The sequence below is a fragment of the Heterocephalus glaber genome, unplaced genomic scaffold (assembly GCF_053883595.1).
Source record: "Heterocephalus glaber isolate CG9 unplaced genomic scaffold, H.glaber_assembly_v1.0 deba00001150, whole genome shotgun sequence".
NCBI classification, from domain to species: Eukaryota; Metazoa; Chordata; class Mammalia; order Rodentia; family Bathyergidae; genus Heterocephalus; species Heterocephalus glaber.
The window spans coordinates 1,550,759-1,565,414 of NW_028258204.1; the positions used below are offsets into that span (position 1 = coordinate 1,550,759).

Below are 14,656 nucleotides of genomic sequence, written 5' to 3' on the forward strand. Positions count from 1 at the left end.
GGAAAAGCAGTATAGTGTGCTAAATGTTACCACAGCTCCAAGCCTAACCTCCAATGACACATGACTGTGTTTACAAGATTATCACCACTAAAGAAATGACATAAGAAAAACACCAACTAGGCAGCCCTGTAAGTTGTCGGCCCAGGGAAATCTGCAACAGCCAAGTACAGGGTGTCTGGTTCTCCCCTACAGCACCTGCACCCCCATGCCACACCAAGCACAGGAGGCCCTCAGACTGCAGGTGAAGGAGACTCACCTGCACACACTAAAGCCTAGCCACCCGCCCCGGTCAGTAAGGGGGCAAGGGCCTGGGCTCTGGCTCCAGCAGCACTAATTGGCTCTAGTTTTACTGCTTTACTTTCCTTAATTATAAACACTGAAAAATGATCACACAGGTGAAATGAAAACAGGCTGAAGAATCTGGTTTTTGAAACGTATATAGAATTTACTTAAGAAAAAATTAAAGATTCTTCTGAACTATTGTACAGCTGTAAGGAAATTATTCCACTACTCCCATGGGACTGAAGAAGCAGCACAAAGTAACCACAGTAATTGTTGTATTTTGGCACTGTCACATGAATCCAAGACTGTATGTAAGTTTGGCTGAAAGGAAGTTCAAAAGACTGAAATTTGTCATGTGACTGCTAAATTATACAGGCGAATGCATTTACTGGGCATATTTTCAAAACAGAAATTTAGAAGTTAAACATTATCTTACAAAAAATAGCACTTAAATGGATAACTATACCTTTGACTCCCTTGTGTACAACTCTATGCCCTGTTAATTCAATTCCAGAGAGTGCACTGAATACAATAAAAATATATCTACAGTTTAAAAGTAAATTGGCCTGGTTAAAACATAATTGTTAAAGAAAAAGAGACATCCTATTAATCTTTTTACATAGAAGTTTCATAACATTTATAAAATATTAAAATACTATTTTTGTAAACATAAAACATACTTTTCAAGTATGTGTAAGGCTAATTAGAAACACGAACATGTATTTATGTTAACTACATCAAAGTAACAGTATATTAACACCAACTCCCATGCCCTCTTAGCAAGCAAAGTTTGGTTCTATTAACTCTAAAATTTCTTTGCCAGAAATCTGAATATTTATTCAAAAATGCACAATCTGACTCCTGGGGATATCTGTCAAATCATTCTACATGAAGAAGTATCCTGTCTTTGTTAAATCAATTAAATCTATAATTTCGGTATTCCTTCCTTTTGCTAGTAGAAGACTGATACTGTTTGGCCTGTTTTGTAATAAGCAATCACTTTAGAGAAAATGAAAAGAGTTGCCAATAAATGTTGTTTTTATTTACCTTTCCACAGTTAATTTTCATTTGGGAGAAGCAATAAACAAAGCAGCCACCTCTCTAGGCTATGAAGTGATTTACCTGCAGGAATTACTAGAGATTCAGATTTTACTTTCTACACAGTTCTTCCTCCACCCAGTTAGGGTCACCCAACCTAGCTGAATCACATCTCTAGGGTTCAGCTTTGCTATGTGTTTAGTAGCATAAAATAACTACTTTTTACCTTCCCCAACCCTCCCAGGAGAGACAGAAATTAAAACTATGACGTAGGGCGGGGGATATAGGTCAAAGGTGGAGTGCTTGCCTAGCATGCATGAGGTCTTTCTTCCATATCCAGCACCACAAAACAAAAATTGTGTGTGTGTGTTTGTACTGTATATATGTATATAAGTCCTTCAACAGGAAATACAAAGAGCATGCTATTTTTAAGTGGACATCATCCACAAGTTTTGGTATGGCTAAGAGCTAAATCTATAAAGGACATTAAATCATCTCACAAAAGAAGTGTGCATCCTGTTCCCAACTATAAATGAATTGCTGATATGAAAGACAGAAAGAAGCTATGTAATGTTTTAACTTCCTACATACATCTAAGAAGCCTCCCAAAAGCATCTTGTTAAGCAAATCCCAGGAGTGAGAAGACTGGAAATGTTCTTCAGTATTTATATTCGTCACGGGACACTCTCCCAGCCAATACAGATGGAGCCTGCATCTACCAGGCAAGCATCCGGTCACCCACAGCCCTCGGCACTTTAGATACTTAAGTTAGCTTCAAATAGCAATGTGATCCTCAAGGTGTTGCCTATGTCCTCTCTTCTGACATTAGAATGACATCTATATAAAATATTCAGATGCACATTTGGTCAGCTCAAAAGTATTATACCCAGAGGTACGATATAGGGCATGCAGAAAATAATCTCAACAGTTTTGTATTTCCACTTAGAGGTACAAAACAAAACAAACAAAAAAGAAAACCTCCTTGAGGTTTGATTTTAATATACAACTCTTGATATTGATTTTAATATATAACTTATTAATTTGATGTAAGAAATTAGAGGTTTGGTCCCTTAAAATTACTAAGAACAACAAAAAAATTTAATGGAGAGGCTTTTAAAAGCATTGCTTCTCGACTGCTGAGACAGGTCCACACAGATTCATCGGTTTATAAACATACCCAATGCTCACTTTAGTCAATTTATTATCATCTAATTTTAATGAACAGCATGTGGCTAAAATTTCATTTGACAGTGCCTCTACTTGCAATAAATTGCTACAAGTACCTTAAGGGCCCATAGGTAACTACTGTGTAATTCCTAAAATATTAACTTGTACACAATGGCTCAATGACAAGTTTAAAGGACAGAACACATGGTACATACTTAAAGAGCTTTTTGAACAGAAAACCTGGTACTTTAAAACCTTCATCAAATTCCGCATCACTCTCCTCTGAGTCGTCTTCAAGCTTCAGGTGTTTCTCTTTGTTCTGCAATCTAAGTTTAGTCCATCTCCTGCAGTGAAAATAAAAATCTTATTTCCATTATTTTGGTCACAAGACAGCTTAAAATATTTTTACATCATGCACTGGGAAAAACAGGTAAATTAGAATAGGCTTTCAGCTCTCCACCATCACCACACAAAACACTAAGATTCAAAGGAGAAAAATCATTTTCTTTTCCTGCCTTCTCAAGTTAATTCTTGTCTCAATTATTATGGGTGCTCTAGAAATATTCCTGAAAGGTCTCACTTCATTATCAATGTCTTGCTCCTCTTCTGGCATACCCTGAGGGAAAATCTCTGTGCAAGTTCCTGAGATGGTATGAAATAAGATCCAGAAAGGAGCCAGAAATTTTTCAATATAATTACTAAATCTCCAAGATAGCATAACAATAAACATTTTATTTATAATCATTACTTCTGTGCTAAAGATAGGATAGTCATTAGCTTAAAAACACAGTATCTTGGACATGAGGCAAATTTTTGGTCAAAATCACTGTATCAGATTCCCTTTACTAAGTGCTTAATTAAAGTGGAGACACGAACAACAAGAAATGATAATTATATCACTCAAAAAATGTGTTCAAGGGCTGGGGATTTAGCTCAATAGTTCTGGCGCCTGCCTCACAAGCACAAGTTCCCGAGTTCGATCCCCGGTACCAAAAAAAAAATGTGTTCATGGGTTGGGATCTAGTTCAGTGGCACTGTGCCTGCCTGGCAAGTGCAAGGTCCTGAATTCGATCCCCAGTACTGGAAAAAAATTTTAGTACAACTTTAGATTTATTTAATGAATACATTTTTTCCTTTTTTTTCCTGGTAGTTTAGAAATATCTTTAAATATCTTTAGAAATAAAGTTTAGAAATATGCTTTTAGACTTAAAATAAGATGAACATACATATTTCAGGAATATGACAACACGTATGTTTAGCAGAAACAGTGTCACTAAAAGTTCTAAGTCTTACAACATGCCAAGGCTATAAAGACGGTGAAGCCATTTAACCAGACAAATTTTGTATTCCTGTAACAATAATGGACCCTGGCATTCTGAGTAAAAAGAAAAAGAATACCTAAGTTAATAGCCTCTGATTCTATTCACTTTCAAAATCAAGGGTTATCTTTTTTAGCACACATGCAACTGATGCTCTGGGTATCACAAAACAATGCAATGGAATAAGGCAATCATACAGATAAATGCTGCAATTGAAAGGATCACAGAAAGGGAAAGAGAGCAGCAACTTACACAAGAAAGTGTTCATCTGCCACTGACCATGAAAGAATACTACAGGATGTCTGAGGAAGGCAAGAGAGAAATCAGAAAAGTAAGCCTGCAAACACTGCCCATCAGAGGTATAGCACCTTCTCCTGGACTCAACACAAAACCAGCATCCAGGCCAAATAGAGGAGAGTGAGAAGTAAGCCCATCCCAGGAGCTGCTGGTGGTCCTTCCTCCAATAAAACTTCAATTGTTCAAAGTCACAAAAGGGAGGGCTTGCTGGGGTCTGCTTGTGAACAGTAAGAAAGCCCTGGTTGGTGATTGCAAACTGCTCTGCAGGGTGGTGAGAGAGGTTACAACAAAGATCAGTAAGGCACTGTTGTTGATTTCCAGAGAACAGCAAAATGCAAGAGGTAGAATGTGGCCAAGTCTAGGGAAATAGGTATCATAGAACCATAAGGTTCAACTTGTGATACTCCTTGTGTCTTAGTTACCTTTCTCTCCTTGCTGAGACAAAATACCCAAAGCCCACAGTTGAAGGAGAAAAGGTTTATTTAGCTCACAGTTTACAGGTTTCAGTCCATAACTGACTGGCTCCAAGGAAGGGTGGCACATGACAGAGGGGCAATAGTTCATGGCAGCAGAACACAGCAAAAGCAACAAGGGGCGACCACAGCTCTTTCTATCCCTTCTATCTTACCCAGACTACTTACCTCAGGTAGCACTCACACCCTTAATCCTAGTGTCCTTTAGCCTAGGACTACACCATGAATCAATCACACATTCTAGAGTCAGTCATCTCAGAAAAAGCCCCACCCTCAACTGCATGAGGCTTTTGGGGGAAATCTAGACACAAGCCACAACACTTTCTATATAATACTTAGTCCTTTTTGTGCTTAACTTCTAAAGGCAATCTTTTCCTTTTATTAGTATCTTTCTTCCTTAAAAAATATCCCCATGCAGTTATTGAAACGAAGTATCTCTATGAGGCTATAACAGTCTTTGCTTTTCTTTGGAATTTCCCATTATGTACAAATGCAGATAAGGGGAATGGTGTACCACAGTGGTTATAAATGATTCTGCCCCCTCACCCTGACCCCCTGGTAATCTGACCACACCTAGAGATATTCTTGGTTGTTGAGATGCAGAGGGAGCAGATACCTCCTACTGGCATCCTGCAGACGGGGTCCAGAGACGCTGCTAACAACCTACAACACACAGGGCAGCCCACCCCCCAGAGAAAGTGACCAGACCTCATGCGCCAATAGTGTCAAAACTGTGGTATCCACAGGTATCCCTTACTAGCAGAATGGAGACACTGAAAGATGTATATAATTTTCTTGATGCTCTTGTCTGAATTCTTGCTATTTACTCCCTAACATTTAGCAATCAAGCAGTTTCTGCTGAGATATCCTCACTACACAAACCCTATCATAACTCAGCATCTAATATTTACTTAACAACGGACATGTGTAGTTAGCAAATTTGTGGGTAGTGTGAAACTCAAAAGATCACAAAAGCTATCACAGCCACCTAAAAAGACTTCACTCTGCAATTTCTCAATGACTTCATGAGAAGAGAAGTAAAAACACCAGAAGATACCGGCTTTAGAAGTTTGACACAGGAAGACCATTACATATTTTCCATACCAGAGTATCACATACTAAAACTTCACTGAGAGATGATAGCTATTTCCTTAGTCGCAGCCGGTAAATCTTTGCGGCTGTTAAATTTCCCACCACATCACTCTACATCGACAAGGTTTTGCCTTCTCGTGCTGCCACGCTCTCTCCCTCTTAAAATATATGGGGATTGTGTCACCACAGAACTCAGCACCAAGGAAACCACAGAAGCCACCACAGAAATGATTGCATCCCAGTGCCTTCCGCTTCATAAAGAAAGATGAAAAGCACTGAACATTTATCCTGTTTGGCCAAAGGATGAGTAAAGGTGGTGAGGAAAATCATTACAGCCTACAAGCACCTGTATCATTGTGAAGACAAATTGCCCCAGAAGAGTCATATACACATAAAGTCAGAAAATACCAGGGTTACAGCTGTATGTGCATGTGGCTCAGGCTTAGATTCCGTATGCACTGCAGCATTTCCTCATGTGGTTTAGAGCTGACCAACTGGGGAGGCCCACTGAACCAGTGTGGCAAGAAGCCGCTGGCCAACAAGGTGGACACAGGACATGCCACACGAGGGTGAGGTCAGGGAGGAGGGTCAAAATCACCTGAAAACAGAGAGAAACAGGGGAAGAGCCTGCCACCTGCAGGGCTGCCAAGAATCCTGCAGGTGCCCTCTTCAGTGTGATAAGCAGCCTGTCCTGCAGGCCAGCAGGCTGCGCGAGCAAATGGGGGCGCTGTGCTGTGAGCACTCAGAAGCACCGCCTGCGCACAAAAGTTTGGGCGCACACTGGCTGGGACCAAATCCTGCTGCCGTTTATTAACGCTTTAACCCTCAGCATGGAACTTAACCTTGTTAGTGTCTAGGTTTCCTCCACTGGGCATCTACTTCACTGGGATTGGGGGAGGAGTAAATGAGGCGTCACATGTAAAGTGCTCAGCATGGAGCCCAGAGCATAAGAGTGCTTATCAAGTTAGGATACGATCATATATAATCACATACAAGTGCTGGAATTCTCCCAGCAACCCTGAAAAAGCCACTATTACAAGCTCACTTAGAGGAAGAAACAGATGATATACAGTCCAACACGATCTCCACGCGATAACCCAAAGCACCTCACGTTTAACAGAACTCCCAGAACTCGTGAATTTGAATTAAAACTATCCAACCACTGAATAAAACAGCACAGTTTTAACTCAGATCTGGATCCAAGTGAGCTGAAATCTTAAAAATCAAGAATGAAGTTAAGTATGGTGACACCTGTAATCCTAGCACTCTAGGATGCTGAGGCAGAAGGAGCACAAATTTAAGCCCAGCCTGAGCAAGGTGGCAGCACAGAAAGACCCTGTCTCAAAATAAATAAGAAAAGGGCTGAATGGCCGCACCAAAAAATATACTGATTGTAAAATATATATGCATGTATCAGTTAACTGAGAAAAGTTGGAAGGGGCAGTAAACTGTCCAATATTTACCTTTTCAGAAAAGAAATTCCAACTTTTTCCTGTTATCTATTCTCTCATTTTAAACACTCCACATATGTAACAGTCACAGCTGCAGCCACATAAAACCAAGTGGGCCTGGTATTCTCTGGCAGGGTTTCCCCTCCTCACATGACTGCCATGTTCAGCCCGCTGTTGCCTCCACTGGCAGCTACTCAGAACAGAAGCCAGCAATAACCATAAACGTACAACTGCAATCAGAGCAGGCACAAAAAGTATTCCCCAGCCTCCCCACATGTGTGCAGGAATGAGAACCTGGCCCAGGCTGCCAGGCCACGGGCTGCTGCTGCAATAAAATCTTTCAGAAGCCACCCAGGCATGGTGTAACCAACTGACCTGCTCCGGGACCAGGGAACCCTACCAGGGTGCCTCATCACCACAGCCCTAAGATGACATCTAGGAGCCAGTCATTACCATTAAATAAATGAGTGTAGTTTAAGACAGAGAACCAGAGAAGCATGGCTTGGCCATGGTCAGTGGGTTACTCAGAAATGGTTCTAGGGACTTCCTGTTCTGTCTCACATAGGGCCTGTCTCCTGCCCATTGTCTACAGTTCTGCTGTGTGCCCCTGAGCCCCACACCTAGCTCTAGCCACTGGGAAAACCTGGTTGAGGCCAGCGGCAAAGAACAACCCACACAAGAGGGCAACTGCAACCCTGGAACAATTCTTAACTTAGAATCTTATAGCCAAAACACAAAGGAGGAGGTCAGGGGAAGCTCATTATGTTGAACAATAAAAAAAAAAAAAAATTAAAATTGTTTAAGTTATTTTGAAGCTGGAGCTCTGTTTTTCAGGTTCACTTTGTAATGAGACTGGTTTCTGCATCCCAGCCAAAGGGGAGAATCCAGAGCACCGAGTTTGGTTCCAAGCTTCCCCAGAACCAGTGGGAAGGCTGGCAGAAGGCTGGACTGCTTGAGAAAGAATTCTTATGATGGGAAAAGGAGTTCAGGCCTGAACTACGTCGACATCACCAGGGAGGGAATAATGTTTCTGATGTTCCCATCTTCATTTTCCCCTCTTCTCCGTATTTTCTAATAGTCACAGCTGCAAGCAAATAAAATGAAGCGAGTGTGCTAGTCACTGGAGAGTCTGCTACCTCTGTCAGATTCCAGTGGCTGCTACTAGAGCAAAACCCAGCAATTAACACGGATCTGAGACACTGCTGAGCAGGCAGGGCTGTGCTACAGGCCTTTCCCTAGGAGGGGCTGGACTTCAGAAAACACGGCTCACCACCACTCCATTTGTCTCCACCACAAAATGTGCCAAATAATGGGTATTTATGAGGAGCAAATGAGACAATATTTGTACAATATATTTAGCAAGCTATATGTGTTCTCCTGTCATTATTGGCAGACTTCATAATCTTTACAAATACATAAAATCATGATATTTTAGTTCAAGCAGGCTAAATGTGAATAAAAAATAACAAATGTTACGAGTGTTATTGCATCCTGTGGCAGGCAGGACTGAAATCTGGCTCCTAGCAGGAAGACCGTTGTGGGCCCCACTCCACACTAGCCTGTCCAGATGGCCAGGATGCTGCAGGCGTGCCCTTCTACACATCCAGGAGTGCAAGGAGTCCAGGAACCAGACTGCAAGAGCAGATGACACAAGAGGAACCTCAGGGAAGGACCCAGCTCACCCACCTGGCACAGGACTGTGAGGACCCACAGTGTAACCCTGCCTATCTCCCAGTGCTGGAGCAGGCTGAGGTTTGAACATCCCCCGACAGAGGTATAGTGCCCTCTAGCGTACAAAGGAGAAAAATAATTCCCTATTTTCCTGGAACAGCTATTACTGATACAGTGATTATCTTCATATAAATATTTTATCCTCAAGTTTTAATCATTACTAAAAGAATGAAAGACCCAAAAATCATACCATCAATAAAACTGTTTGTAACACCTAACAGTTTAGCTGTGCAAGCCCGTATCAATTGTAAGACTGTCTTTTACATGAGAAAGAGATGGCCAACTTTTCATTTTTATCAACATTTGTAAGCTCTTCTTCACAGTTACCACAGGGCCTCTTTTCAAGCACCTTACTGGCATGCTAGAGTCTGCCTAATGTCTCAGCTAACGGCATGTCCAAACAAGAAGAGCAAACAGCCAGACGTGGTGGCGCACACCTTGGGATCCCAGAACTCAGGACTGCTTGCAGAAGAACTGCAAGTTCGAGGCCAGCTTGAGCTACACAGTGAGACTCTGTCTCAAAAACAAACAAAAAATAACCAAAGGAAAACAAAAACCAAAAAAGAGAGGAGCACATAGTCACAGAGCTGTATTATCTTTTGTGGTCCCAGTACCCTTGAGAGAGCACTGTGGCAAAGCCCATTTCCCAGACTTGGGGGTACATGGCGCTTGAGGTCTTGGATGAGACCTGCATGCTGACCTCGTGCCAATGACTCCCACCTCCTATGACATGCTGTCTCCTGGAAGAATGCTCACCAGCTCTGGACACATGTTGCTTTGAGATTATACAGACCTGCACACACATATGCATTTTTAAATTTAGGGTCAGAAAACAAATACTAAATAATGACTGAGAGTTACCAATGTTCACTGTGCTGGGCACTGATTTAAGTATTTCACATTTATTGATTTATTTAATTCTTACAATCCAGTGACGGCAATACTACTGTTACCCCCACACACAACCCTTTTTGAGGCAGGGTGTCACTATGTAGTCCAGGCTGGCCTCTGTTATTCCCTTTTTTACAGTTAAAGAAAGGCAGATTGGGAGAAATAAAGGAGCCTGCCCAAGATTACCAACAAGTCAGCAGTGAAGACTCCAGCCCAGATCACTGGACTCTGGGATCTCTCTTCCTCTGTCCCTTAAAAAGAATTTCCCAGCCAAAAGGTTAATAATGACCTCTCAACTACTGCAACTATGCAAGCGCAAACTAAATTCTAAACCTTCAATTCAAATTTTATCTTTCAAAAAAGTCAGCGGTAAGGTTTAAAGGCACAGAAGATTGGCCTCACTGCTGTATAATAACATGATTCCTTCCCCAACTCAACACTATGCCAGGGAAGTAAAAACCCTCCCAAGCTCTTCCAAGTAACAGGAAGATCAGGTTAGCACTTATTCCAAGTACAGATGGTCTAGACCAAACCATCACATGAGATACATTTAATAACAGACAAACCAAGTACACAACTGCCTTTGCCAACCCACAAAAGGGGCAAGCTGTATCTACTACTGAGAACATCAAATATGAGTGGCCCAGGATTATTTGGTCAAATGAACATGTCCCTCCCAAAACTTCACGAAAGTCACACACTGAAGTGCTTAAAATTCAAAACTGTCCTTACTGCTGTCTTTACACTGCTGTTATGTTACAAAGGCCACCAAGCCTGGCACTGTTTAAACTTGCACTGATTGCAAGGGGGAGGCTACACATCATACAGTTAAATCATTCTTAACACAGAGTGAAATTTCAATCTCAGAATCATTCTCCCCTTATTGCAATCTCCATGAAAGAAATTCTACAACAGCAGCACAATGAGTACAATTTGATTTTTTTTAAATATATTCAGGCATCAAGCTGGGTATTTAATATAGTTTGCATTTTTGTAGTGCAATAGGTTTTCTATTTCAGACAGCTAAGAATCCCTTACTGATTAGTCTAATTTGCTAAATTGAGATACTCAGTGTTTTACTTTTCTTATCTGCCTTTTTATGGTCTATCTGGGTAGACTTAATTGGTACATCTGAGCAGATGAAGTACCCTCAGTTAGGAGTCAGATCTCACAGAGAAAATTAAGACTGATGCAGACAATTATGCCAGAGCCCAAGACAAAAGGTGTGAGTAGCGCAGGGAGCAAAATTAGTCTTCATTTGTGTCTCCGCTTCATCATTTAAAAAAAGCCAATGTGCTCTCTAAGAAAATAAACATAACGAGTAACTTTTTCTTTTCTCTTTAAAATATAGATTCCTAGAAAAAGAATAAGAAAATCAAAACAAATGTTGGCTTATTTCCTGAGAAAGAAATGAACTCCTACAAAGAGATGACAAGAACAAGGCCCGGGGATTTAGCTCAGTGGTTTCGCCGCCTGCTGCACAAGTGCAAGGACTCGAGTTTGATACCCGGTACCGAAAAAAAAAAAAACCAAAAACCCAAAAAAAAGATGACGAGAACAATCTTCAAATCGTTGTTTCAGATTTTTGGATAAAATCTAGATGAAACTTTTACTAGATTTTTATTTTCAGAAACAAGTTATTTGGGCTTTTTTACAAAAAGGTACAAGCAAACCAAATTGAGTTTTGTTTAAGTATGGCCTAAAATTGCTGAATGCGATAAGAAACAACCCCTGAGCAAGCATGCTCTTGGCAGCAAACAAGTAAAGAGGTCCACACAGACACAGGGTGGAGATGGAGAGGCTGGGAGCACAGGTCCTACCATGGCTCAGCCAGGAATGGGCGCCAGGGGTCCCCAAAGCAGCTGCCAGGTGACCCCACCAGCCCCTCCCACAGCTTCTGCCTCTGGGCTCCTCAGAGGACTGTGTAGACAAAACCTCCTCACTCCTGGGGCTGTGAGGATGAAGCCCAATGACCCATCAAGGTGAAGGCCACTGCTGTAAACATTCAAGCGTGTTAACCATGGGCTACACTCCCCCTGCACACACCTGATGCTCCTCTTACCCTGGCTGCCTTCCACAGGCACAAGTCTCTTGACAACATTTATGCTACCTGGCCAGTCCCCTCTCCGCATATGCAGGTGCTAACAGCTGCCCCTTCTTGGAACCCTGCATGAATAAGACCAAACCTCCAAACCAAGACCCAGCTCACAGTGGCCACAGAGCCGGGTGCTCAGGGGGCAAGACAGGGAGGAATATTATCTTCCCAGATGATTAAGCCATGGAGACTATCAGAGGGCATTCCATAGGATTTCCCCAAAAATGGAATCCTCAGAGGCCCTTTTCAACTCAAAGTTAATTCACATAAAATAAAGTTTAAAATGGGGCACAAGAAAACACTTTACAAGCAAAGAGACGTTACAGCAACTCTCATCATACACACTCAGTTTGCACCAAACTATGAGGCCAATTCTTTCCCCACATAGGCCGCTCTTGTCAGATCTTCCAGACTCCCTGGCCAACTCTCCCTCTCCAGCTCAGTCTCTGGCTTGGGTTTCTGGCTTGGTTTTAGGGCCCGAGAGGCACAGGCAGCCAAGTGGCAGTTCTCAGCACCACCTTGTGATCGCACCTAGATAATGCACTTCCCTCAATCGCACAGTGGCAAGAAACATTCTATTGTGGGTTTCAAAACTCAGCTCCACCTCCTGACAGTGAGATAGTGGGCAATATGATTCACTTGCAAGGGCTATGGTACAGTGCTTGTACTGCCTACTACAACTGCAACAATATGAAGATATGTGTGCACAGAATCAGAGACTAGAATCGTGAAGAATATAAACAAGAAATACAGGCACAGTTTCAGGTGGTTATACTGTTAGTCTTAACACCAGGGCCCCATGGAAGTGCTGAAAGGTGGGCAGGGTGGAAGCCTTCCCCTGCAGCAGTTTCACCTTGATGGCTTCCAGGCCGCATCTGGGCAACTTTGCCTGCCACTGGCTCCTCTGAGGAGTTGGCCTGGGAACTGAACTGTGCTTACTGACAGGGTGAGGGTGGCAAAGAGCTACAGGCTGCAGGCTTTGTGAAGAGCAGTACATCTCACACCCTAGTGTCCTCACCAACAATCCTTCTTCCCACCCCTGCAGCTTGTGCTGAACAAGAGTCTATGATGATGGAGAACGCCAGCAACATCAACTCAGAATCGGAGGCACTCAGCCACAGCTCGAGCAGTGCCCAGCTCCTCTGGACCCTGGCCCACTGCCTCCAGGCCCTGCAGCCCTGACCATAGCTGGGCCCAGGCTCCTGTGTGCCAGAGATGCAAGGGCACGAGAACCAGAGGACTATCCATTTAGTGGAGTCCAGTGCAGTGCTGGCTCATTGCACTGACCCTAGGCTCCTCTCCAGGCCCTTTCCCACTGTGCAGAGCACATGAAGGATTTCAGAGAAACCGATACAAAAGCCAAAGGGAAAAAAAAGTATATAAAATCAATTTATGGCAGGGGTGTAGCTTAGCAGTAGAGCACTTGCCTAGCATGTACAGAGCCCTGAGTTCAAATCCCAGAATCATCAAAAAAAAAAACCCAACTCACAGACATCTCATAGTTCCCAAGGTAGACCGTGCAAGAGGATGAGCACACCTTATCAGAGTCCTGTCCTCAGCCCCACACTGCCCCAGCCAGCACCTCCAGTGGCAGGGCTCCCGGCGACCCTGCAGAATCAGTGTTTGGGCTCAGAGCTCTGCTTCCATCCATGCTCCTTGCTAAGACGCAGGGGCAGTTTATCTGAGCAACTTAACAGCTGGCAGGTGGAAACAGAAGTAACAGCTCTCGGGAATGGGCTAAAGTAAATGATAAATGCCAACCCAAGTCCTGCCAGCAGGGAGACCCACCCCAGGCTGCTCCCCTGTGGGGAGAGGACTGAGTCAGCGACACTTCTGCTCTAGTGTGTCAAGGCTGGCAACAGCTGGTACGAGTGCTGCTGTGCCCCCTCCCTGACCCCATACACAGGACAGATACCATGCAGAGATGTGGCACTCTCTCCTAGTCAATGGACAGGACCACAGCCTCCCCTGGTCAGATGGTGGGCACAGGCAGGCCAAGGGAGCAACATACACATCTCTTTCCTCAAGCAGACAGCCCCCCTGAAGGTCATGGCCACCACACTACTTGGAGGAATGCTGCTGCGCCTCCTTTCCTTCTTAATGATGAACCTGAAATTTGGGGGCAAATGTGGAAAGTTTTGAATGTACACAGCAAGGTCTATATTCACATACCTGAGTCAGCAATAGCTGAGGCCCTGCTTGAGGGAGTCTTCTCCAGCCCCTCTGGATGCCTCAGTCTGAATCTACTATTCCCTGCACACAGGTTAGGTCCTATCTGTGTACAGGGCGCCTAAAAGTTCTGCACAGAACCCTCACAGCCAGCCTTGTTGTGAGGATGTGCATTCATGCAGCGGGGCATAGGGGAAGTGTGGAAGCTGACCTTTACATTCAATCAACAATTGGAAGTAACAAGATCTGGACACAAGTCCCACTGTTGGGGAAAGTTCAGTGTTTGGGGCAGCTCTGGGCTTTCCTAACTTCCAACCTGGACCAGGCAAGTGACATGAAGTGCTTACCAAGACATACCACTCAAATGCTGAATGCACATTAGTTCTGTTGGTCTTATCTGGCTCCTGGAGCTCCTGGGCCTGAGATTTCTAAAATCATAACATATTTTGAGAAAAAGCCCTACCCTAGTGGATAGGAGTAGACCCTGCACACATCACTAAGAATCCACAGTACATGCACTTCCTGAGCAGCTGTTCATCCTGGCTAAGGGCCAGCCGAATGACCACTAGGGGGCACCACTGAGGAACAGCCACCAAGGCAGCTGTGTCCATAGCAAGCGAAAATGCACAGGAGTTTACAACATGAACACAA

General features: G+C 43.3%; 1 protein-coding gene across 7 annotated transcripts in view; it reads right to left on the minus strand.

Moving 5' to 3' along the window:
* Window positions 1-14,656, minus strand: part of Ercc6 (ERCC excision repair 6, chromatin remodeling factor) — a 76,109-nt gene that overhangs the window by 44,972 nt on the left and 16,481 nt on the right. For all 7 annotated transcript variants that reach the window (XM_004874530.3, XM_004874528.3, XM_021251932.2 and 4 more), the window contains one exon: window positions 2,703-2,831. In XM_004874530.3, coding sequence (XP_004874587.1) covers window positions 2,703-2,831 — 129 coding nt within the window. The remainder of the gene's footprint in view (window positions 1-2,702; window positions 2,832-14,656) is intronic.